Consider the following 27,187-nt stretch of genomic DNA (forward strand, 5'->3'; position numbering starts at 1 on the left):
ACACTGAGGTCCTTTCTCAAGCTTAAAGGCCAAACATTCAAACCCTACTGCAGAGAACACAACTCCAACAGGCTGGCCACGTAGTTGCCTAAATGACTTTTATAGAGAAATCACAAAAGGCAAGTGCTCAGGTAGAGGTCAGAAGAAGCAAATTGAGGTCACTCTCCAGGTCTCTCTGAAGAATTTTGGAATCCATTGTGTGATATGGGAGACACTGGCAAAGGACCACCTAGCATCAAAGACGCAGGCACTCTGTGACTCTGTGAGCAAAGCAGAACTGCAATTGCTCAGAAGGTAAAATGGAGAATTCTGAATACATCAATTTTTTGCACAAATAAGACCAAGATGAGATTAGACACCCTGGAAAAAACAATCTTTGCAGCAAACTGCTTGATAAAAGTCTCATTTCATACATATATACATATGCATATATTATATATACACTCATATGTATGTGTGCATGTATATGTACATGTTTATACAGAATCCTTTAAAATTTTAAGGATAAAAGCCATTCCCAATGTATAGTGGTCAAAAGATATGTATATGTAGTTCTTAACAGAAGAAATCTAAACTATCAATAGTCATATGAAAAGGTACTCCAAATCACTAATTCATGAAACGAAAATTAAAAGTAAAAATGAGATTCTACCTCACACCCACAAGATTGACAATTACCTCAAAAAATGAAAATGAAAAATATAAAAGGGTCTCCATGAGCATTACAGTCACCCATCAGTGATGGAACTGTGAATTAGAGCAGCCATTTTGGAAAGCAACTTGGAGCTATGCCCAAAGTTACTTAACTGTGTGTGCTTTTGACCTAGAGATACCACTACTGGGCCTATAAAACAGGAAGAAGAAAAGGACCCATAAGTACAAAAATACTTCTAGCAGCTCTCTTGGTAGAACTAGAAACTTGGGGACACCGATGAAGCTCCAGTCTGTGAATGTAACAATACCGTTCTTCCCTAAGAAAGGACAGAAGAGAAGCTTTCAGAGAAACCTCAGATTTGGCTGATCTGATGCAGAACCAAGGCAGGAGAACCAGAACCACTGATACCAAAACAACAGTAATGTAAAAAGTAAAGAGCTTTTGAAGGCTCGAGAGGTCTTACTAAAGCAATGGCCCAAGACAATTCCAAAGCAATGATGCTGGAGAATACTCCTCAGTCCCAGCAGGGAAGAGTTCATGGACTCAAGACGTAGGAGACTCACTTTTTAGTCGTGACCAATGTGTGAATTTGTTTTCCTGGACTAGGCTTGTTTGTTACAAGTGTTTTGTTTTCCCTTTTTATCCTCAGTGAGGGAAAGGAGAGTGAGGAGAAAAAAGTAATACTTGATCATTGAAAAAAAACATTAACACCTAGTATTTATATATTATCTCAATTTTTTAGTTGTTTTTTTCTTCCTCAAAGCATGGGAGGTGGGAAGAAAAGGAATGCTTGTTATTTGTGAAAATAATGTATAAAACAGAAAATTAATAATTAGTAAGCCTTTACTAGGCGCCTACCATGTGTCAGCATCTGCCAGGGAGCGGGGTCCCAGAGCCCAGAATTGCTTCTGCTCTTAGGGAGCTTCCCTGTCATGAGGACATGATCCTTCCACTCGGGGATGCCCCGGGCGCTTGTCTGCTCCCCGACATTTCTGTGATGCCCAGATCAACGCTTCCGGATCATTCATGCCCAAGCACACACCCCAGCCGCCACTGGACTGGGCACCTTCCAGTGTGCCTTCCCAGTTCGGCTTCCACGCTGCGATCGTGGGTCTAGAGCTGCGCTCTGCCCTTGTCCGTGCTTTTCGCTGCGGACTCAGCTGTTAGAACCGCCCCGAGCGCGAGGCTTTGGAGCTCCTGTTCCCAAACCCAAGGCAGCTATGATGGGGCTTTTAGAGAGCGCACGCAGGACAGCGTCACTCGGGTGAGAGCTACCGCGCCGCCGTGGGCCCTGGGATGTTCGGGAAGGGAAGAGTGCACGGCTCTGTGTTCGAGGCCGCTCCACGAGCTGGAGGCAATGCTGCTGCCCAGGGCTCGCAGGAACCTGGCGTGCATTCCGCGGGAGAGCCATGTTCACCAATGCAGAGCTCGCGCTGCCTGCACAGAACAGAGCTACCGCAGACCGGGAGAGGTGAGCGCACCTCAACGTGTGTTTGCGTATTTCCTTTTAATACAAGGTCACCGGGAGTGGGAGGCGCTGGACACCTAGTGGAAATGAGAAGGGCCGTCAGTCTACGCTGACTCCGGACAAAGCTGGGGGTTGTAGGGCGGGGGGTGAAAAGAGAAGCCCTTCAGAGTGAGGGCTGGCTCAGGCTGCAGCTGCGGCACGCCTGCCCCATACACCTTCTTTCACAGCCACAGCCTGACTCACAAAGCACACCTGCTACCTTCTTCAGGACGCTGGGAGTCTGACTCAACAGCGCCATGTTCACCTAAGCCTCGCGCTAGGCTCATGAGGGCAGCTCAATGCTTTCCTACGACCTCACCACCTTTTGAATGCCAGCTCTCCATCAATCATGCCAAACGTAGGTAGGTCATGACGAGTGGGGCTGGCTTCCTCAGGATCAGCTCTGGAAAGGCTCTGTACAGGATCTGGACTCGGAAGGTAGGGAAGAATTTGGGAGGGGGTGGGAGGAGCCATTCCAGGCACAGCTGAGAGCCAGAGCAAGGCAATCAATCAATCAACATTAATTAAGCTCATACTACGTGTCAGGCGTTGTGCGAAGTGCTAGGGAAACAAACAAACAAAAAAAAAAAGATCAGAAAAAATCCCGCCTCCAGGAGCTTACGATCCAAAAGACAACGTGCCAACACCCAAGGTGACCTATTGGAAGGATCAAGACCAAGTAGTTAACAGTAGTTCATCAAAGGCAGCCTACGGAAGGTAGGATTCTGTTTGGGGCTTAAAGGAAGCCAGGGAGATCTGTGGTCAGAGCAAAGTGTTGGGGGGGCGGGGAGGGTGTAGATGATTAATAACTGAGTAAACACAATGCAGGCCATATGATTTATTAGCAAAACAGGCATAATAAACAGGCCAATGGACTCCACAGTCAAGTTCAAAGGCTCTGAATACAGAATGAGGGTTTTTTTGTGTATTAAAAACAATCAATCAAGTAAGACCAGTTAATTAAAAGAAAACAATTAATGGGATGCAAACCAGGACACAAAATTAGACAATAGGGGCTTTCCAAATTGAGAGGCAAATGTCTGAGTGTGGGGTGTGGGGGAAGGAAGATACCATGATCAGAAATGCACTTTAGGAAAATCACTTTAGTGACAGGATGGAGGATGGATTTGGGGCAGACCCACCAGCAGCTACTGCAGTAATCTAGGTGTGGGATGATGGGGGGATGCACCAGGGTGGGGGAGGTGGTATTTGAGCGATTTTACAAAGGTGAATTCTACAGACCTTGGCAACAGCTTGGGTATGTTGACTCTTACTGTTACAGGATGACTCTTAGTTGGGAGCCTGGGGCACTGGGGGTAGGGTGTTACCCTCTACCTTATTAGGGAAGGTGGAGGAAAGGGGGGTCAGGAGGAAAGATCTTGAGTCGCTTGGGGCGTGTTGAGTTTAAGATGTCTATAGGACATCCAGTCGAGTCTGAAGGGCAGGTGGAGATGAGAGGTTGGAGGTCAGCAGAGAGTAGGAAGGTAGTCTCTGAGAATCATCAGCACAAAGTCATTAAGTCCATGGCATTGATGAGATCCCCAAGGGAGGTAGAGGAGCAGAGAGCCCTGGAGCCCTGAGGGACCCCCGTGGTTAGAGGGCATGATCTGGAGGAGACAGGAGGAGCATGCAGGAGTCAGGGCCCAGAGGAATTCGAGAGAAGCTTGGATAGGGTAGCATCTGCAAAAGATCTGTGTTAGGTACATATCTACCTAATATAAAGAGAATCAGGTTTGGGTTGGGTTTTTTTTTTTCATTTTAAAGAAAAGTAACAAAATATACTTCAAAAAGACAGAAGTGAAAAATAAATATAACTGTGTCAATAAAAAAGCACAAGCCTTAATGCCACTAGAGGTCAGTAAACATCACTGAGAAATTGTAAATGTATAAAGAAAGGTAATGCTGGCAGAAGTGGTCATGGTTCTACATATTCTGTACGTTTCTGTATTTCACAAATACATGACTGTCCAACACAAAGGTCTATCCAGTGACCCAAAGTGCAGTGCATGTCCAGATTTCTGAAGCTCTTAGCAATGACCCTCTCCCCAGTGGGGCTTAGGAGGGGTGGGTCATGTGGGCACAGCTTTCAGGAACTTTCTTCTGGAGGACAAGAGCCAGCTCAACTTATCACCAAAAAACTGTTTGCTGCAATGAGTTAAATTTTTCCTAGCATTCCTAAGAACTCAGGTAAGTATTCATACATTTTAGAAAGACGTTCACCCAACATGGTAAAAAAAAAATCAGTCTGGTGTTTGGCAAGATAAATCTTCAGTTCTCCAAAAAGACATTGGCTACTCAGCAACAGGTCCCTGAGCATTTGCTATGATTCCATAATAGAGTCACAACTTGGCAGAACACTGAGCAGAGATGAGGTTAAAGGGATTCAGGAGAGGCTTAATGAACATTAATGAACTAGCTGTGACAGGCAAGGGTAGGCAAGCTCTAGCCATTCTAGCAAATTAGCAAGACCCAATGACATTCTGTCTAACTCATCTTCCAGACAGCAGGACTGGAGGGGTCTAGCCATGGCTTAGGAGTGGAGAGGAGAGCCCAAGGTTGGACCCAAGACAGACCTCAGAAAATAACAGTGAGAAGGACCCAAGACATGGGGCATCATTCCCCATACCTCAGGACTACAGCTTGATCACACCAGTAGCTGCTGAAAACAAAATAAAACAAACAATAAATAAAAACGAGTAAGGAGAAAGAATCCAAGCATAGATAATTATTATGGGGATGGAAAAATCTGGATTCATATGCAGACAAAGATAATGAGTTTAAAAAGTCACTCGTTTTTCCAGTGAGAAATGTCAAACAGTCCCAAGCACAAAGAGAGTTCTTGGAAGAACATAAAAAGGTACTAAAAATCAGATTGTGGAAAAATTACCAAAAAGAGATAGGAACAATCCAAGAAAATTATGAAAGAAAGTCAACCAACTGGAAATAGAGAATCAAAAGCTTAAGGAAGAAAATAATTCCTTGCAAACTAGAATTTGGCAGAGGGAAGATAATAATGTTCTAAGACACCAACAAATCATAAAACAAAAATCACAAGAATGAAAAAATGGAAGAGAATGAAACATCTCATCAGAAAAAACAACTGATCTACCGAACACGTCAAGGAGAAATAATAGAATAGTTGCAATACCTGAAAATTATGATTTAAAAAAAGAATCTTGATACTATTACTAGAAATCATCCAGGAAAATTGCCCTGAAGTTCTAGAAAAAGGCAAAGCAGAAATAGAAAAAAAAATCTACTGATCACCACCTGAAAGAGGTCCCAAGAGGAAAACTTAGAGGAATATCACAGACAAGTGTCAAAGCTCCCAGGTTAAGGAGAAAACATTTGGAGGCAACAAGGAAAAAAACAATTTAAATGTTAAGGAGCTACAATAAGTGCTATGCCAAAGGACCGGAGGCCTTAAAATACTGTGTTCCATACAGCAAAAGAGCTGAGCTTCTGACCAAGGGTAACTTACCCAGCAAAGTGACATACAAGCCTGAGTGGGGGAAAAAGTGACATCTAATGAACTGAAAGACTTGAAAGGGAAAATTTAACATAACATTGTAGCGGCAAGCACCCCAAGCATCCTCAGGGTTGATGCCAACACAGGTTCATGGATCTGCTTTGTTAAAGAAAAGCAACTCAAAATGGGTTAACAAGCTTACTTTAATCAGCCAAATATGTATCGTTTACCTAGTTCAGGGGGAAAAGGTCAGCACCCCGAACTTCAGAGTAAACAGACAGAATTATCGAGACAGAGAAACAGATCAAGTAGACATTTTCAAACTGTCCAACCATTACATCCATGCCAAATCAACATCTGGGTTTTTCAAAGCGGGGGACTCTCAACAACGGCTTCCCAGAGTCTCATCTGATCAAATCACAGAATACTTCTCAAAGTGAGCCCCAAAGCAAAGCCTCAAATCAGGGCTTATATAGCCTTCTCCTGGCTCAGAGAATGTAACAACCTTCTGGACCCACTGGCCAATCAAAAAGTATCTACTGAAAAACAAGCCTCCCACCCTAGGCTCCAGGTGCACTTTAGCCTAGGGGCAGGGAAGATCTTTAAATTTGCATTTCCATTACATTCGGCCCCAAGATCTTTCATTCCCTTAACATAGTCAATTTACTTTTGAATTAGGACCAAACATCTCTTAGGTCTCTGGAGCCAGAGAGAGACAGAGAGGATTGCTGAGGGCCACTTTGAATTGCCCAGGACTTTTGAGAGCTGCCACCCACAGCTGCCAAGGACTGAGGAGACATGGCTGTTATGCTGGTACTTTGTCTGTTTTGATGTTGTTTTGCCAGATTTGTCCACTTGTGAAAGACAGTCCTGTGGTTGCAGAGGTTCTGGAACCTTGCTCTTGGTTCAGAGCTACTGAGACTGTTCTGCAGACAGACAGTGAATTCTGTCCACTGGTGAAGGACAGTGCTGTTGTTGCAGAGGTCCTGGAACCTTGCTGTTGGTTCAAAAGCCCTGAAGAATGATTTTCTTGTTGTATGTTTACAGAAATCCTGGAAAGGGGTTTTGCTAATGTTTTCAGGGGTCCTAGGACTGTTCTGCAGACAGAGAATGAATTAATGAAGGCACTGGCAATGTATCTTGTGGTCTTGCTAAGCTTTGTCTCCCCAGGAACAAAGATTGCTAAGAACTTGCCTCAGGTCAAGATGAAGAAAAGACCTCCATTTGGGTATTATTGCTGTGTTCAAGCTTGTTGTAACTCTGGGGTATATTCAATTGTAATCCAAGGGTGGGGAACTTTTGACTTTTTTGTGCTCTGTGATTAAACAAATGAATGTACTTTACTTATGATTGGAAACTAATCTCCATTTGAGAAGAGGGGCTTTGTGATGGACTAAATGAATGTACAGTCTAGGGGTAGAGTAGTATTTAGAAGAGGTACTTTGTGACTGATTAAATGAATGTAAAGTCCAAGGTAGTACTTGATTAAATTACACTTGGGGGTAGTACTTGGAGATGATTGAATCACACTTAGTAAATGCTGTATTTTGAATGATGTCATATTTTGATCTTCTCTGTTCTTAGTTTTTCACTGAATAAAATAGAGAGCACCTATGCTGGTATTTTGAACCTTGGGAAGTTGCCTTTGCTTGGCATTACAGCCTCCCACCCCAGGCTCCAGGTGCACTTTAGCCTGGGGCAGGGAAGATCTTTAAATTTACATTTCCATTACAAACATCCAGGAGAGATATAAGGTAAACATTAAGGACCAATTATAAGGGACTCAATAAAGGCAAACTGTTTTACTTCTTATATGTTAAAGTATGAGCAGTAGTCATTATTGTCATTGTTTGGGTAGTTTAAAAGAAAGGCTTGGGCTGAGCTGGGTATGATGGGGTGATTCTAAAAAAATACAATAGTAGGGAGAGATAAAAAGGAGTAATTCTCTCATACAAATGAGGCATAACAGGAAAACTGATACAGAAGAAGCTGGTGGGGCACTGATTCAAAGAGAATGTAAGTCCTAAGGAGGCTGAAAGGATGAGGGGCTAGAGATGAAAGGCTCTGGATGCCAGAACACTCTGAGCTTGGAGGCAATACGCAGCAGACACAGTCGTCGGACTTGCATTTTAGGGAAATCACTTTAGTGGATGAATGGAAGGTGAATTAGAGTGATGAGGCCTGTGGCAACAGGCCAGGCTTGCAGCAATGCAGACCTGCACCAGGGTGGGGGCGGTGCCAGAGGAGAAAGGGGGGCATATTTAGGAGACATCGCCCTAAGAAATCGACAGGCCTTGACAACAGCTTGGATATAATATCCTGATTAATTTCAGGAGGACTAAGAGGCTGGGAGTCCAAGGGACTGAGAGAATAGTGTTGCCTTCTATAATAAGAGGGAAGGGAGAAGGGGGAAGGTTTTAGGAGGAAAGATCATGAGTTCTGTTCTGGACATGAAGAGGTTAAGATGTCTACTAGGCATCCAGATCAAAATGTCTTTGAGGCATTTGGAAATGTGAGATTGAAGGGCAGCAGAGGATGGGGCAGGAAAGGCAGATCTGAGAATCATCAGCATAGTCTTTCAATCAGATCACCAAATGAACCAGTCTAGAAAGAAAAGAGAAGAGGGCTGTAATGGGAATGTAAATTTGAAGATCTTCCCTGCCCCTAGGCTAAAGTGCACCTGGAGCCTGGGGTGGGAGGCTTGTTTTTCAGTAGATATTTTTTGATTAGCCAGTGTGTCAATAAGGTTGTTACATTCTCTGAGCCAGGAGAAGGCTATATAAGCCCTGATGTGTACTTTGTTTTGGGGCTCACTTTGAGAAGTGTTCTGTGATTTGATGAAACTCTGGGAAGCTGCTGTTGAGAGTCCCCAGGCTTTGAAAAACCCAGATGTTGAAACCCAGATGTTGATTTGGCATGGATGTAATGGCTGGACAGTTTGGAAACTGTCTACTTGATCTGTTTCTCTGTCTTGATAATTCTGTCTGTGTATTCTGAAGTTTGGGGTGCTGACCTTTTTCCCCTGAACTAGGTAAACGATACACATTTGACTGATTAAAGTAAGCTTGTTAACCCATTTTGAGTTGCTTTCCTTTATCAAAGCAGATCTAAGAACCTGTGTTGGCAGACACCCTGGGACGCTGGAGTGCTTGCTGCTACAAGGGCCTAGGACAGGACCCTGAGGGACACCTCAGGTTGGAAGGTGTGATCTGGAGAATCCAACTAGGGAGACTGAGGAGGAACAGAGAGGTAGGAGAACCAGGAGAGATACTGTCCCAAAAACCTAGAGAGAAGAGAGTGACCAACGGTATCAAAGACTGCAGAGAGTTTGAAGAGAATGAGGATGGAGAGATAAGGCCATTGGTTTTGGCAACTAAAGAACATTGCTAAGTTTGGAGAGGGAAATTTCAGTGTAATCTGGGTTGTAAGGGGTTAAAAAGGAGTGACAGGAGAAAAAGTGGAAGTGTCTCTTGTATAGGGCTTTGGGAGAAATGTAGCTAGAAAGGGGAGAAGAGACACAGGAGGGTAGCTAGTGGGGATAGAAGAATAGTGAGTGTTGAGGATGGGAGAGACATGGGCACGTCTAGAGACAGTAGAGAGAAAATGAGAGTGGTAATGCCAGAGCAGGCAGACAGAGGGGTCTGCCTTGGTAAGGAATAAGGCCACTTTGTCATGGGAGACAGAGGAGCAAAAAGCTTGAGTGATGGGAGATGAGGAAGAGGGGAGAAGAGGAAGCTCACAGAAAGCAGCTCCTATTTTTCCTATATTAGTCAAGGCTCTCAGCCTAGAGAGCTGGGGAAGGGAAGCCTGAGGTCTGAAAGAGTCACACTGGAGGGTAGAACAGCAAGTCGATAAGGGAGGTAGAATAGGATTTCCTGGCAGCCGCAAGCCCAGCTGAGACTGTGGGAACAAATTTATAATGGACACAGTCACATGTGCATGATCTTCCCACCTTTGTTTGGCAGCATGTATGTATGCAGGAACAAAGGCTGGGCACAGCTGGAAAGAGGAAAAGGGCGTTGAGCATTCAAGAGAGGAGGGCACACCGAGGAGCCCCGTCTCACCCAGGTGTGGCTAGCACAGGGGAGAAGGCTGAGAGATGGGAGTCACAGTGTAGACAAAGGGAAGGGAGAGGGAGAAGTGGTGAACCTGACAGATTAGGGGTGGATGAGGGGCTTCCAGAATTCTTGGACATGGAGGCCACTGCATAATAGCAATGGTCCTATTAACAAAGATGGGAAACCAGGGCAAGGTTATCTATTTAGGAAAATAGCTTATAATATTTAGTTAAAACCAATTAAAAATGAATTGATTATTTCAGTCCAATTCAACACATTTCACTATAAAGAAAGAAGCTAAACAAAGAAGTCAGACTAGGGGCAGCTAGGTGCCACAGTGAGTAGAGCACTGGCCCTGGAGTCAGGAGGACTCAGGAGGGCACCAGTTCAAATCCAGCCTCAGACACTTAACACAAAAACTAGCCATGTGACCTTGGGCAAGTCACTTCACCCCAATTGCCCTGCCCTCCCCCCTCCAAAAAAGGAGAAAAAAAAAGTCAGACTCAAGTTGGATTTAATTTAAATGCTTTAATATAGATACCTTTTAGATCCTACATTAAAGAAACCAAACGTTACAATGATTTTTTCAATGAATTTGCCATTTTTCACCAAAGAATTTCAATGTCATTGAAGTTGCTAAACAAACACTCATGATATGCATTATCATCTCAGGACAATACTAATTCTTACAAACTAAATGTCAGTAATTCTGGTGACGTTGCAAATGGAACTTCATATTTACAAACCCTTCACATATAAATTTGGAAATTAAAAAGTTACAATTACAATTACCAAGTCTACCTCAAAAAACTGAAGCAACAAAAGTGAAGACCCAGGACTGCCACATCACTGGTCCAAAAGGCAGCTTTTCTCTTTGATGTTTAAATTGTAAAATATAAATGCGCAATATCTTTAAATCGGTCTGTGTCTGATCAGACACAAAATGAACGTTTCTCAAATTGGTGCTAATGGTTTAGGGAAGCAAAATTCTAACTCATTTTCTGCAGCTACCTTTTACACTTCATGCAATTTACATGAAACCTGATTTCAGAAAAAAAGTAACAAAGTTTTAGAGGCATTTCCAAAAAAGCACAAAGAAAGCAAAACTTCTTATGTAACTTTCAAAATGTAAAGAATACTTTTTTATATTTTTAAAACTTAACTACGTACCAAAACCAATCAAACATCTGAATGCATTAAAGCCATTTCTGAGTAGGAAATGATCTGTGGCAAGGAGCAGAAGGACCTACATCTAGAAAAGTTGAAAAATTGGCAGAATTTAGCCCATACTTGGTGCAGTTTCTAAGGGATGGAGTGGGTGGGACAGGCTCCAAATACAATTTAAACTTCAGAGGTTTTTTAATTTGTAAATTTTTCTGCACAAAACCAGCACCACCCAGTGTCCCTCCTTGCAATGCTCCCCCCAGGGCCCTGCTGCTCTCAATGATTCTCCTGCCAGCAGACTGTCCAGAAAATCTGAAGGGGCTTCAGACGCATCAGAGCCAAGCCCTAATTTTTTTGTTAAGTTGTGTCTGAATCTATGTGACCCCATCTGGGGTTTTCTTAGCAGAGATACTGGACTAGTTTGCCATTTCCTTCTGCAGCTCATTTTACAGATGAGGAAACTGAGGCAAACAGGGTTAATTGACTTGCCCAGGGTCACACAACTACTAAGTGTCTAAGGCAGGATTAGAACTCAGGTCCTCCTGACTCCAGGCCAGATGCTCTATCCATACCCCCACCTAGCTGCCCTAAAGTCCCAATACCAAAAAAAGCATTTAAATGGTCAAGTGACTTTTTAAAAATAATCTTTTGGGATTTTCCCTTGACATGTATCAGAACCATGCAACTCGGTCAAAATCTGCCATAACAAATAATTATTCAATTAAAAAAGGCAAATGCAATGAAAACCCAAAGCCAGTCTGATGTGTGCCATGTGCTGTCTGTTGCCTTGTGCCCCCACTTAAATCTGAACCTATTAACTATCTTCCAGCAACTGCTAGTTCAATAAAACTTGCTAAATTTAAAGCTAACGAGGACTTACAGAAGAAAAAAAAATCTGTTATAGATGTATCACTGCATTTGCACAAGCCTTAAACTACTTTAAATTCTTACCTAAAACGAGAAAAAAAATCAATTCTCTGATGCTAATTGAAAAGGAATTTAGCAAAATAGACCCTTTCAAATTGTGTCTATTTCTACCACTGGCAAATATCATAAAATATCCCCTTGGGAAAAATGCAAGACAAATAAAACAGCTATGGAAACTGGGACTGTGATCAAGCTAAGGTAAAAAAAAAAGCCCAAGTTGTGAATACTTCATGAAAATTGCAATCTTTTCATTTCAACATTAATTTAAGAGTTTAACCAAACTAACATAAACCACATTTTATATTAAAAAAATATCAAAACCAAAAATACAATCTCCCAGATGGATGGGAAAGCAAAACATCCTCAAGAAATGAGGCTCTTCAGCTGGCCACCCCCTAACTGAAGAATGTCTTTGGCATCTTCAACAGCTAAGAAAAGAAATGAGAGGATTATGTGATATTTTAATAAAAGAAAATAACAAGACCACTTTCACCCCAAACGTACACAGCTCTACAAAGATGGGAGCCAGAAACAATCCCATCAGACCCATATGTATGAAGTTTTAAGGGATGGTTTTCAGTACTTAGTCATCATTTCTGGACATTATTTTCCAACTTCTATTCATTAAAATGTGAACAATCATCAGCCCCGACAAAAGAGATTTGGGGACCCTGAATCTGGCTCTCTTCAGAAAGTTTCACCCAGCTAGCACAGACGGTACCTACATTGATTCCCACCTGCTTCAAATACCCAGGGAGCCTTCTCTTTCTGCTCCAAGTGGAGTCTTATCAAGTATCATGCTTCCCTCCTCTCCCACTCTCCTCATCTCCCCCCCCCCAAAAAAAAACACTTTCCATCATCAGGCACTGTCTCCACAGTCTAACCGATATGTGGCCTAGACCTACCCCTTCTCCATCATCCCCTCCCTAAATCCTCGACCTCTGCCTACCTTCAAGCATGCTCAAGTCTCCACCATCCTTAAAAACCTTCACCCGTCCACACCATCCTGGAGTGACAGCTTTTGTCTCATGTAACCAATGGTCTTTTTCTCTCTCTATAGCATCTGAACATTCTTCCCTTCCTCCCCCAACTCAGGAGGTCATGACACCATGCTCTCTTTGTTCTGTCTAATGGTTCATGATCCGTATCATGCCCTAACTTGGATGGTCCCCAAGGTTCTGTCCTGGGCCCTCTTCTCTTCTCCCTCAGTTACCTCAGATCCCATGGATTTAACCATTATTCTCAATATAGAGAACGCCCTGTCTCCCCTGGGCTTCAGGCCCCCATCACCGACTGCTTCTCTATCCTCACCACCAAACTCTTTAGCTCCTGTCCAAGGCACCACATACCCTTCTCATTGCCTAGGCTCATGACCTAGGCATTACCCTTGCTTCCTCCCCCCACTCTCTCTCCTCCTGCATGGCATCAGTCACCAAATCTTGTCCTTTCTACTGTCTTCTCTTCCTTCCTGCCCAGTGCTCTCCCTCCTTCCCTCTTTCCCTCCTCCCTTCCTTGGTTCAGGTCTTCATCCCTCTCCCCTAGACACATGAGGCTCCTTATCGGCCTCCCTACCTCATTTCTCACACTGCTGCAGTCCATCCTACTTTTCACTGTGCTGCCAAACTGAGGCTCCCAACTGCCTCTAGGAGCCCCCAGGACTGGCTTTTCCAACCCTCTACCATCTGTTCCCACCCTGCCCAGTGGCTGTGAGGGCTAGAAAGCAGAGTGAGTACAAGAAGCAGAGTCCCAAAATTACGGGAGCTCAGTTCACTGTGGAATGGAAATTCCACAAGGCCCAGTGGAAGGGAAAGTCCTGGTTGAGGAGGATGGCTATGAGAGAAAGTGAGGCGGGGGTGGGGACCAAGGAGCGTGTGGGCAGAGAGTGCCTGGACAACAAGAGAAAGCAAGCACCTGCTGGCCATACAAAATGAGAGCAAGAAACGACTCCATGGAACCTGGTCGCTCCAAGGTCCACTGAGCCAATGCAGAGCTTTTCCCATCTGTCTCCAGTGGACCTTTCATGCAGAATTCCTGGACTGTCTCTCTTGCCTTGGTATTAAAGACAGTCCCTCTCTTGGTTCACCTGCCTCTAGAGCAGCTGACTCTCTGGCCCCACCTGGTCCCATGTCGTCACTCAGTCCTCCTCAGCTCTGTCTGGCCTCCCCTCACACATCTGGTGCTCATTATGTACTGTGTGCCCCATCCCCTTTCCAGAGAAAGGAACAATGCCTCACATCAGAACAGATTAGCATGCCACTCTGTGCATAACCAGCACTCAAAGATCTGCTGAACCAGGGAAATGTTCTGTAGCAGAGAGAAAAGGACAGAACATTTGGGAAATTTGTTGTCATTCAGGCCTTTTTCAGGTACTTACCATCACCACACACTGTGGGTCTGCAGCAAGCCTGGGGGCTTCCAGAACTGGGTCTCTCTTGAACAGTGGTTGGCAAACTGATGCCTAAATGACCAGGGTTCTCACCTTCCTCCTCTGAAAAACAAGAGAACACCAGCTCTGGGCTTGTGGGAGTTGATGCGACACTGGCCTAACTGGGGTTAAATCAAACATATCCCTTTTATGAAACTTGCTTAAGCCAAACATTCTTCAGTTAAGGGATCTCCTTACTCAAATGCTGACATGGTAACATGGGAGGAAGGAGCTAGGCATCTACAGATTTTAGCTCAATTGGCTGCAATTAAGGCCAGCTGCTTTTCATCTGTTTCCACAAAGGAAACAATTCACTTATCTAAAACTGATTACATACTTAGAAATACACTTTCAAACTATACTAATCCTTTCTTAAAAACACAGGAATCAAGGTAAAATCATTCTTCTTAAGTAATACAGTAGTATTTACTCAAACAATTGAGTTTATTTTCATTTCAAAATTTGCTAAGTTCAAGCAGACAATTTTGAAAAATTATGACGAGAATTGTTTCTGAGATGACTCCTGAATCAATCTATCCAGCTAGGACTTTGCTCCCTTAATCACTGATAGGTTGTAAAGCCAAGCATGAGCAGCTTTCCAGAGGACGGCTGATGTGAACAGCTTCAAGGTTCTGATTACACAGCAGAGTGAACTCTCTATTGATTCAGTAACAAAATATTCACAGAAATCAAAGTACAGCATTCACCATGTTATAACTTCACAACTTAGCACTAAAGTGGCTACAGTTTTCACCAAAATGGTTACACAGTTTTAAGCAAAAGGTAACATTCATTTAGTAACACAATCATTTAGTAAGTTCTTAAATCAAGCATCATTAAGGAGGCAAGCCTCCTTAACTGACACTAAGAACAAAGGTCAAAGTTCTTCACCCCTAGGTCACACTGTCTTAATCTCTTCAATCAAAAAGTCCTCTTTCTTCTTAATTGAAGTCCTTAATTCAATCATCTAAATATAAAGGTCAGAGTTCTCCACCCCTAGACCACAGTAAGTCATGATTTTCTCAGTTTGCATTAAATACCCAAGGAGAGGTCTTTTCATCTAGACTCAAGGCAGGCTCTCAGCTTCCATGGTCCCAACTCCCGCTTGAACCTCCCCTACTGCCACCTGGGTTCAAAGGCAGGCAGCTGTCAGTTCTTTGTCCAACCTGTGCAGTTCCTGTTCCATACTAAAGCTCACAGTGTCTGTTCCTGGGAAGACAAAGCTTAACAAAGCCATAATAACATGCATTCACAATGCTGGCATCCTCATCAATTCACCTACTGCCTGTGAAATCAACAAAGACCCAACAACAAGATCTGAGGAATCAGCACAAATCATCAGCATGGTCCCTGGACTTCTGAAAACTGAGGTCTGAAAAGCAAGACCCTCCTCCAGGATTTCTGTGAACATACAACAAGGAAGTCCTCTTTCTGGGCTTCTGAACCAGCAACGAGGTCCCAGGGCTTCTGTAACAACAGCACCGTCCCCTCTCAGCAGACAAATCTGACAAAGTAACATCAGAACAGACAAAGTACCAGTACCACAGCCTCCTCCCAGTTCTCTTCTCTTCTCTTCTCTCTCTCCAGCAGTGGCAGCCCAGCCTCCAGATGCTTGCCCCCAGAAGTTCTGGTCTCTCTTAGCTTGGGCTTCTCCTTATATACACGGTATTCGCTCCTCCCTGTTCCACCCCTTCCTGTTATGTCAACAAGACCATTCCATTGTGGGATTCACAAATTCTGGGTCTTAATACTTGACACAATTATGAACCTGAAACTAAGTGCTAAGTACCTATTTGCTTGCAAATACAAGGGACAGGGAAGATCTTCAAATTACCATTACCATTACACAGACTTCCAATTCTAAGAGACTACTGGACCTTTCCCCTTTGATATCTGCCCATGATAGCACGATGACACTCCCACAATGAATATGGTTCTTTGCATTTCAGAGGTTTTCCTCATGAAAATCATGAAGATGAGTAGCCTGGTGTTGCCAGCTCAAAACCCTTCAGGGGTTCCCCATAACCTTACAGAAAAAAGCTCTTCCTTACAACAACCCTGGTGCGGTCCTCAGGCAGGCCCTGGGCCACAATGTCCAGAGCTCACCAGTTAGCAAATGCTATCAGGTTTCTTTCTACATCTCTCCTGTTTCTCCTCTGCCCTGACCAAGGTATCACCTACTTTAAGGACCTATTCAATTCTCCCTTAACTTGTCTCCACCTCCAGTCTCTCCCCTCCCCAGTACTGCCTACATGATCAGCCTAAAGCAAGTTTTCCCAGTCCAAAAAGCTCTGCTGGCTCCTTGATGCCTCTTGGATAAACATGCAAATTCTGTGTCATAGCCTTCAGAGTCTAGCCTAGCCCAGGCCCAGACCCAGACCCAGCCCACCTTTGCGGACTGATTCACCTTTGGTGCCCCCAGCTCCATCCCTGCCTACCTCACAACACCCTATCTCTGACCTCCCTGATATTGCACAACGTGCCTGGGCTGACCTCTCTCCTTGCCTCCATGTCTTGAAACCTCATTCAGGGTTCCATTTGGGAATGCCTTCGACAAAGGATTTCCCTGCTCTGCCCAGTGTTAGTGCTTTCACCTCCAGTTCCAAGCCCCAGATCACAGACAATGATCTCAGCAGGTCCTCACAAGAGGCAGGCGCTGCTGTTATCCCCATTTTATGTAAGAGGAAACGGAGGCCAACGAGGGTGAAGGCACTTGCCCAGAGTCACCCAGCGAGGCAGTGTCCAGCCCCAGCCCTCTGGGCACTGTGCCAACACAAAAGCTTTCCAAGAAGGCTGCAGGGCTTCCTATAGAACGGGTATGTGGAGACTCAGTACAGAATAAGAGAAGCCAGGACAGGTGCATTATCACGGGCTTAGCTTATATCTAGGACAGTCACACCGCTGGGATGGAGATGCCCATCAGATGCCTATGGAGACAATGTCTTCTCAAACGTCTATAAATTGAGCAGAGCGGAGATGTCTGCTGGGGGCGGGGGCCTGCATTCCAAGTCTCTCACTTCTCCCTCAGGAGATGACCAGCTAGGTGACATAGTGAACAGAATTCTTGGGCTTGGAGTTAGGCTGACCTAAGTTCAAATCCTGCCTCAGACTCTAGCTGTGTGACCCTGGACAAGTCACCCTGTTTGCCTCAGTTTTCTCACACATAAAAATGAGCTGGAGAAGGCAATGGCAAACCTTTCCAGTATCTTTGCCGAGAAAACCCCAAATGGGGTCATGAAGGACCGGACACGACTGCAACAAGTGAAGGTCAACATGCCCATCATTAGTCCTCTGAAACTGTGGTCGGTTATCACAGGGATCAGAGTTTCTAATTCTTTCAAACCTATATGGATAGAAATGAATATTGCAGTCACTGTATAAAACTGCTTCCCTGGTTCTGTTCACTTCACTCTGAATCAGTTCATACAAGTTCTCTGAACCATCCTCATCATTATTTCTCATAGCATAATTCCAGCACACCTCTATACCATAACTTGTTAAGCCAGTTGGTTATTCAATTAGTAATTGATGGGCAGAGTTCAATCTTGGCCACCTCAAAATGTATTTTTAAAAATATCTGTGTCTCCTTAGCACTTGTTTTGCACAGGACTAATCCTTACCCTAATCTAGCCTCTCTCTAATTTCCCACCCCGTTCTCCCCTTTATTTCCTATTTCCCTGGTAAGTGAAATGTATTTCTGTACCCAACTGTGTGCACTCTTCCTTCCTGTGACCAGCTCATGTAAGAGGAATTGGTAAGTCAATCACTCCCTGCTCCCACATCTTCCTCTTGGTCTGTCTGGCTATGTACTCACATGCCCTGATTATAGAAATTTCCCCAAACTTCCTTTCCTTTCCTACCCTGTTGCAGATACAGATACTATCAAAGTGGAAATCTGTTTTGCTTGACTATACATATTTAAAACAGCAGTTTTGTTTTTCTTTCATTCTCAATGGGGTCCTAGAGGGGAGTAGGATCAATGGAAATTTTTGCTTTTTTTTTTCCTTTGGAAGGGGGAAGGTAGGGCAATTGGGGTTAAGTGACTTGCCCAAGGTCACATGACTAGTTTTGTGTTAAGTGTCTGAAACCAGATTTGAACTCAGGTCCTCCTGACTCCAGGGCCAGTGCTCTATTCACTGAGCCACCTAGCCTCCCCTTGCTCATTTTTTAAAAGCACCACGGAATACAGATTGTAGCAGAGATTGGAAGCAAAGAGACTAGAAAGGAGGGTAAAACACAGTAAAGGTAAGAGGTGATGTGGGCTGAACCAAGGTGTGATGGATGTGAGCAAAGTGAAAGAGTAGCATATGAGAGAAGGTGTCAGGAGAGAGCAAGACCTGGTCACACAATGCACATGGGGATGCAGGGAAAGTGAGGCTGGAAGGGAACTTGCAGTACTGGAAGAATGCAGGGCCTCTGACAGTTTGAAAGAAGGGAACGTTTGGAGGGAAAGATGACCCTTTTGTTCTGGACATGCAGAAAGTCAAACAGCTCCGGGTCATTCAACTTGAAGTTAGACAATAAACAGGTTCTTTAAAAAGAATTGCAAACTATTAACAGCCATACCGGCACATGCCCCCAAACACTAATAACGAAAGAACTGGAAATCAGAACTCCGGGTTTCATCGCACACCTCGCAAATCGGTAACAAAGTGAAAAGAATCAATACTGGAGGGATTGTGAAAGACAGTCACCCTCACAGCCTTGCTGGTGGAGCTATGAACTGGCCGTTCATTCTGGAAAGAAATTTGGAACTGTGCTGGAAAAAAGCAAATAAAATGTCTCCACCTCTTGAGTCTGAGACCCCAGTATTAGCCAGACACAGAAAGGTCCTATATAATACATCAAGATGTTTGTAATGTTGTGCTGGGTTTTCCCCAGACTGCCAGGTCAGCTCCACCCTCCCCCACTGGGTCTCCACCCTTTCCAGTCAGCTCACCTGCATAGAAGTAGGTGGGCTTCTGGGTCAGGAGCGGGAGTTTCAAGGTATGTACTGACCAATCACTGCTTAAGTAAGGCCCCCTTTATAAGCTGAGGTTCTGCTCCAGATCAGGGCTGTTGCTGGCTGCTGCTACTGCTATTGCTGTACCTGGGACATGTGGTAGTAACAGCTCAATCCGCCATGTGGCCTGATCAGCCAACATGGCCTTTTAATAAAGGGTCCATTCTAAATTATTGCTTGGGTCTCACTCGAGTTAATCCAGGTACAGCATTTGGAGGCACCACCGAGATTTGACAGCGTTCTGTGTTGCTGTTCAAGGCCCAAGATCCTTGCTTGGCCTCAGGGGATGGAGGCCCCTCAGCTTTGACTTACTCAAGCAGCTGGCATCTCAAATTTTCTCAGAGCTCAGAACTCAAGGCTCAGAAAGTCCTGACCATCCCCTGACATCGATCAGATCACATTTCGGCTCTTTGGACCCAGATCTCTGTGTCAGCCTCCGGAGGTGAGTGGTTATCTGTCTGTTGTGTTTGTGTGCTTGCCTTTCGGTTTGTCTGTCTGTAACTAACAATTTCTGTGTTCAAAAAAAAAAAATAGCCAGGGAAACTATTAGACTTCCAGCTTTCTCCTTGTCTCCCCTTTGAAGAAAGAGAGATAAGAAAAAAGATAGGGGTGGGGAGGCAGCAAGATTTTGCTGAATAGGAAGAGCTCTCAGCCTCGGGGGCAGGCATCTGTCTGCCCAGATTCCTAGAGGGGCTAGCTCCTGATGAAGGTCCAGGGTCCCAGGTGTCGAGGAAGGAAAGCTTGCACCTGCCTCCTGACCTCAACCGGCTCCTCATTTGACCTTTTGTGTATTCAGGACCTCCAGTTTGGGGGTGAGTGAAATTTTGTCTTGTTTTCTGAGGGGGGGGGAGGGCTAGACATAGCCGGAGTACAAGGGACATCTCCCTGGGCAAAGCTTGAAACGTCATCCCTCTTGCCCATAAGTGGTCCCAGCTGGTTTGGTTTATGTCTATCTGTTTTTCTATGTGTCCTATCTATTCTGGTACTGTTAGAATTTGTGTCTTTCTATGTGTCCTATCTATTCCTAATTGGCCATATTGAGCCTGGCTGGGAGGAGGGGCTGGCCAGCCTGGCTCCAGAGTCAGGCCGAGGGCGGGACTGACCGACCCCCACCCTGTGCTTTGGCTGGTTAGGGCAGGAGAAGGTGAAGTCCCCTGCCCCTAGCCCTCAGCCACTTCTTGGAGGGGGTGGGAGTGGGGAGGAAGGAGTTCTCAGCCCACTGAAGTGGAAAGGGGGGTAGGGTTGGGACCTGCATAGCCCCTCCCTCAGGAGGAAATTGGGCAGTTGGGAAATTTCTTTGGGAGACTTCAAGGGCGAGGATAGGCAGGGCCTTCCCCAGACAGAGACTCCAGAGACCTCCTCGTGAACACTGAGGAAGGTGGGGAGGTGGGCCCCTCTTTGGGAATCCCTCCCCTCCCATCAAAGAAGCAGGAAGGCTAGATCTCCTGCCTGACCAATTAAAGTCAATTAAGTGTGAAGTTGTGAGATTGGCAGATTCAAAGCTCACTTTCAAAAGGTCCATCAAAATTCTCCCTGTTGCTGTAATATTTTGAAATGTTTAATTTAGGAAATTTACAATTTCTTTATAGTCCAGGTCAGCCTGGAATTATAATGAACGTTAGAAAAGCAAACAAAAGTATCTTTGCAAATTCTAAGAATTAATCATTAAGAAACTGGAAATAGGATATTGGGATTGCTTAAAAAAACAGATAAAACAGAAGTTTTTTGCTATCTCAGCTTGACTTGCCCCTTGAATTTGTAAAAGAAAAATTAATAGCGTTTGTGAAATACTTCTGATCAGAATTGTATAGTGATTGTAAAATATAATAACTGCCATATGTTAGTATTTTTCTAACTTTGAATCCATGCCAGAATTGATAAGGTCAATTATTGTATAAGTCATTTGATATCATTTTATATTTATTATTATTTTGTTGCCATCTTTCTGAGACTGTATCGTGTTTCTAAAAGTCTATTTGGCTAAGTGAACTTAAGAAACATTTTTGAAGTAGGAATAGAATTAAAGCTATTTTTTTTAAAATGAATTTTGTATTGCATGCGCATTGGGTTTTTATGTTATAAAATTTGTTAATTTAAAACTTTTATTTGGGCTACAAACAGGTAATAATAATGCTGATATTTCATTTAAAATTTTGGCTATTATGAAAATGTATACAGTGGTTTAAAGTTATAGAATTATAATTTATTTCCTTTGTAAAGTGGCTTGGAACAAATTTACCTAACATGAGCAATGGGACAGAAGCAAGTTTTAACTACATAACATTTAGGACATTGTACATTTCTAAATTATGTAATTTGGAAAAATTATGAACTCTGATGTTAAAAACAATTTTCTAATTACTATTCTGAAGCTGCTGAGTCATCTAAGGATATAGATGTATATGTTAACCTGGGTGTATGTGAATATACAATGTCTTGGGAAATTTATATTAGGAGCATTTTTACACCAAATTAGCTTTGGGGAATTCCCATATTTGAAGATTTTATTATTATCATTATTATTATTATTTTGTAAAGACTGAAATTGGGTGGTTCAGCATAATTTTAACTGATCTGGAATGTGAGCATGAATGGAGAACTGAATATATGTGTAAGTTTGTGGATAATATTTTGTTTCTGAAGGCTGTATGGCTACATGATCACAAAGGTATATACTGTTAATTTGACATTTAAGAAATTGATTCACCCTATGGCCCCACAGAGTTTTATTTATCTTAGTTTACTGTCCAGTAAGGGCGTGGTGGAGGAATTCACACCAAAATCCCAATTTATGGGACTAATATAATTGTAAAGGTACTTGGCACAGTTCTTGGTATTAAGAAAACCTGTTTGAATGTGAACAGTGTAAGCCAAAGTTAACGGCTTTATGTTTGTCAACCTTAAGTGAAACCTTTTTTAGGTGTGAAGTTTGTGTCAATGGTGATGGGATGAACGATTTTCTGTGCAAAGCAATTTGCAAATTACTAAATTAAGATCAACAGATTGGTAATTACTTAATTTTGGTTTGAAGTTTAAATTTAGGTACATCATAATTGTTTATGATATTGTCACTGGTGAACATTTTTATTATATAGGTTATAATAGAAGCAGTTTCTCATACTCTAAATGCTGTTAAATTAAGAATTATACTGTCAGAGGAACAATAAAATGACAGTGAATGAAGTACCCTGACCATGTCAGAGTATCAGTTATGATATGTAATTTAAGGAATCATATTCTTTGAAGTTTTTCTTTGTTTTATAGGAAGTTTCAACTCATAAATCAAGTATTTATAATAGCATGCTGGGGAAAAACTACTTATTAATTATGTGAAGAAAAGACCCTGTGAATCCTCTTCTAAATTAGAATATGGAAAAGAGGTCATAGATGTCCCAGGAAACAATTTGTGGGCAGGGTCCTAAAATCCCCCCCAAAAAAGATGGGGGGGAGGGAGGTTAGGGCTTGTCTTAGTTATGAAGCACCTTATCTTTTATACCAGAAACAAGTTTAATTATGCAAAGACTTTGTAATATTTCTGGTCATTTTATCAATTATGTATAGATTTTGTAATATTCAAACTTACTGTGAATTTTCTGAAGTTTCTAGATGGGACCCTGGGATTTGGGATTCAAATTAAGAATGGAATCTCTACATTTGTGAGACCTGGTAAATCTTTATTGGATTGCGGCCCATAAAAATGCTCTAAACTGTGATTGGTGAAATTTGCTGTTTAAGGTGATTTTTTTTTTCTTTCTTTAGCAAATTTCCTATGATCAGAGCACGTAGTAGGTAAAAGATGTGACTTTGTTAGCTTAGTGGAAAATCTAATATTATTTCTCATCTAGAATTAGAACAAAGTTGTGCAAACTGCTTGAGATCATTTCAACAGTTTTCAGCTAACTTTCTTCATAAAGGTTTAATGAGATTGTAAAAGCAGAAGAGACCTTACTTTTTTTGTTATTTGTATTTGTAGTTATTTCATGCTCTAAGCAAAAGTTAACATTTGTAACTGAATGTACGTTAAAGATTCAATTTCTGAATTATCTCTTTCTTCCAGAGTGAATATAATCAGAGGATAAACAAGCTTTGTAATACAAGGATGTGTGTCTACTATTCAGTTGTGAGGTTCAAGTCAGGAACCTCTATTGTTTAAGGCAGTACAGTTATGTAGTGAAAGAATAATAACTTGTGAAGTATCTTGTTTATGTAGCTTATAGAAATATGGAGGAAAGTGACATAGTCTGAGAAATGCATTATACTAACGCATCCTCACCCCGCTTCTGGTCACTTTCCTCCTACTCCATTTTGGCCCTTGTTTAATCTCTTTGCCAGATATGTTTCTTCTAGGCTCAGCACCCCTTCACTTGCAGATGTCATCTCAGGCTGAGTACCTACTGTCCCGAGACCATGGCCCATCACCCCCCCGGACCTGGCTCTGGCCACATTTTAGCCACTGGCTACAAACCTATCCCCACATGAAACAGAGACAGATCTACCCAAATGATTTTGGGTCCCAGCTGTTTAAGGGGGGAATGATCGGGTGTTTGGAATGATGGGGTACTTGGGTGCCCTGATATTTAGTTTAATCAGAATTACTTTACTTGAGAGAAAAAAAAGATACCATTTTGAACACCAGGTTAATTCAACTGTCTCTAAAGTCTATCTATGAAAAGCTGAACAAAGCAGATGAGAAGGTTAAGGGACAAATGGGGTTCATCCAGCCCCTCCTGTTTCCAGATAGTTGATATCAGTTTTAGAAGTATGTTGAGAGAGCATGAGGAAGTTTTGGGAAGACAGAAAGATTTGTAACTTGAGTTTGTAATTAATAGCTCAATCAAATTTTAGATGGCCCTATCTGAAGGACACTCATCCATATTTATTTGCTATTTAATAATTTGAGGGACTGTAAATTTTACTATTTTTCTAAGCCTTGATTACAGGAGTCATCATAAAAGCCGATAATGGGATGGCAGAGGCTGCAGGCTTTGAACTGTTCAAGGTGGATGTCTGTGCTTGGAAAAGTTTGGGGACAACCTCGGACACTGCCCAGGCGGGATCTCTCTGACTTTATTTCCCAATTGTGCCTTTTCTTTCTGAAAAGGAAACTTTCCACCTATTTATGCCTAAGCCTTGCTTTCAGCACCTGGTGACTACCTGAATGACTAGTGGAGATGACTCATGCCTGGAATCAAACCAGGCTGAGGAAGTTTTCCTTCTGGCAAGGGTTATGACTTTGTCCCTCTCTTATTCTATAGCAAATTCACTGAGAAGTAATATTCAGGGCCAAATAAGTGAATAAATATAGAGATAACATCCTTCAAAGAAGGAGATGATTAGCAATAAGGCAAAAAGTAATGAAATAGATGCCGTATTGACCAGGATAGTGAAGTTTGAGGAGAGCAACAGAATTAGGACAGATGACACCCAGGATTAAATACAGATGCATAAAATTGGTTTTAAAAATTTCCTATTATGTGAATTCATGATTTGAGCATATTTGGGAATAAGATCAGAGATATGGATTTTGAATTTTAGTACAAGGATTCTGTAAGATAGTGGTAAGGGTGAAGCTAATGTTAATTAGTTAATGCATCTGTCTGATAATTTTACAAAGGTCAGATGAAATCAATTTAAAAAAAAGGTTTTTCGTATTTTGAAGGATATATACCAGGTACAGGATTTAGGAAAGGTATAAATAACAAAGAATAAATAAACTGAAAATTCTCTGTAGTTTCAAACTATGGCACTAATCTTAAGTAATTGTACTAATTTATATTAAGTCCAAGTTATCTGGTCATCTCTAGATCTGAACTGGAGAAGCACAACTCCTTTTTAGATTCTGTAACCACATGAGGCATCTGGGATTGAAAAGTGTTGTTTAAATGAAATAGGTCAGTGGGAAATGAGGAATTTTATGTTAATTATGATTCTTGTGTAGTTTGCATGTAAGTTTTCTTGGTTATCTTGGTGACATGTACCTGACTTAATGTAATTATGTCATTTTGTAAAATTGTGAGAAAAGCCTCATTGTATAAACTGAGCCTAGCCCTGTGTGGCTAAGAAAACTGAACTATTTGTTTGAACCTAGTCTTGCATGGCTAAAAACTGGACCTTTATATGTAGAATCATGTTTCTGGGAGCTCTTATATTGTATGTGTGAACTCTAGTCATCTAAGGATCATCCCTGAGCCTTGGAATCTGAAAAAGACGACATCAGATGCAGACAGCTTTCCCAAGAATCAGGGCCTGGCCTCTACTGGGACAGCTTCTTTCCTGGAGAAATTCAACTAGAGGGCCAATGGAAAAATGTGGCCCTCTCCTCTTCCTTGTGACTAGCCTTGATTATAGGAAGTCCCTATTGACTGTTAAACTGCTAATTGTTATGGGTCCCCGCTACCAGCCCTTGGGAACAGAGCTGACTGTCCTGTATGATTCGGCCAGGGTGTCAAGGGTTTGACACATGCACAAAAGAAGTGGGAAATGTTGTGCCTGGCTGTCCCCACCTACCTCTAGGAAGTGAGCAGACTGCCAGGTCAGCTCCACCCTCCCCTACTGCATCTCTGCCTTTTCCAGTCAGGTCACCTGAATAGAAGTGGGCGGGCTTCTGGGGGAGTTTCAAGGTGTCCTGACCAATCACTGCTTACGTAAGGCCCCCTTTATAAGCTGAGGTTCTGCCCCAGATGGGGGCTGTTGCCGGCTGCTGCTGCTATTGCTGTACCTGAGACATGGGGTGGGCCGGCTCAGCCAAGTGGCCTTTAATAAAGGATCCATTCTAAATTATTATTTGGATCTTGCTCGCATTCTTCTAGGTACAGCATTAACAGCAGTTTTTATGGAAGCAAGCTGCTAGAAACAGAGCGGTGCTCACCAACTGAGGAATGGCTTCAACAAACTGCAGCACATGATTTTAATGTGATATTGCTGAACATGTAGAGAAACATGGAAGACGCCATACATGAGTGCAACGTTAATGAAAGCAGAGAGAACTCCATGATGTGTCATTATGATGACCACACTCAGCCTCAGGAAAAGCCCCAACTGCATTGCTGCACACTTTCTTACTGTGAGTACTGGCAAAGAAGACTGCTGTGTTAGTTAGGAACTCCTCCCTCCCACTTAATTTTTGTTAAAAAAGGAAGCCTCCTAGGGAGGAGAAAGGGAGAGATATATTTGAAAAGTCGTGTAAAACATATCACCAAATATTTCATTTTAAAAAGTGAACGGTGGCCTGTAGTCAGGACACGCTTCTGAACTGTAGCTATCATTTACACTGAACCATTTCCTTAAGCTCTCTGGACCTCAGGCTCTTCATAGGCTTGCACTGGATGCTGCTTTCCAGGTTCTGTTGGATGTCTCTTTCCATCTCCAGTAGTCTAGGACACCTGGATTCAAATTTGGGAACTGGCAATGATTGTAAAAAGTTAAAATGATCCAAGAAGTCCAGTTTACTGTCAGTCAACACCAGTGGCCAAAATAAATAACCTACAATTTGCTAACACAGTGACACAAACACATTTAATCTCCATTCAAAAAAATAGAAATCATTTGGGGACTACTTACTTGACCAAGTAAATGCAAGGCCAGCACTTTGGCAATCTCAAGACACTTTATAAACTGTGCGCTATTCTCATGTGCCCATAATGCCATGGGAATCACTTCCCAAAGGTTTAAATAATGTCTCAATAGTCCTCCTTATAGACTGACTGATGCTCTAACAACAGCTGGCATGTATACTGTACTATCATCACAGCAGAGCTGAGAGACAGGGGCTAGCATTATTCTCATTTTACAGATGAGGAAACTGAGGCAGACCACAGTACCACAACTTTCCCAGGATCACAGTAAGCAGCTGAAGATTTGAAATCAGGTCTTTCCAATTCAAGGTCCAGGATTCCATCCATGTTTTAGCACTTGGCATTTTCTATATTTGATTTACTAATAGCTATGAGTAATTTAAAAAAAACAGTAATTCAAACACTA

General features: G+C 42.8%; 1 protein-coding gene across 1 annotated transcript in view; it reads right to left on the bottom strand.

The window, feature by feature from the left end:
* Positions 1–3,755: 3,755 nt before the first annotated feature.
* Positions 3,756–27,187, bottom strand: part of TDRD15 (tudor domain containing 15) — a 36,697-nt gene continuing 13,265 nt past the window's right edge. The window contains exons 3-4 of the mRNA XM_069103015.1: positions 14,155–14,268; positions 3,756–3,769 (exon numbers count right to left, since the gene is read on the bottom strand). Of these exons, the coding sequence (XP_068959116.1) occupies positions 3,756–3,769; positions 14,155–14,268 (128 nt within the window). The remainder of the gene's footprint in view (positions 3,770–14,154; positions 14,269–27,187) is intronic.

The sequence above is a fragment of the Petaurus breviceps genome, unplaced genomic scaffold, assembly GCF_028583685.1.
Source record: "Petaurus breviceps papuanus isolate PSGF00001 unplaced genomic scaffold, PetGlider_PUasm1.0 559, whole genome shotgun sequence".
Lineage (NCBI taxonomy): Eukaryota > Metazoa > Chordata > Mammalia > Diprotodontia > Petauridae > Petaurus > Petaurus breviceps.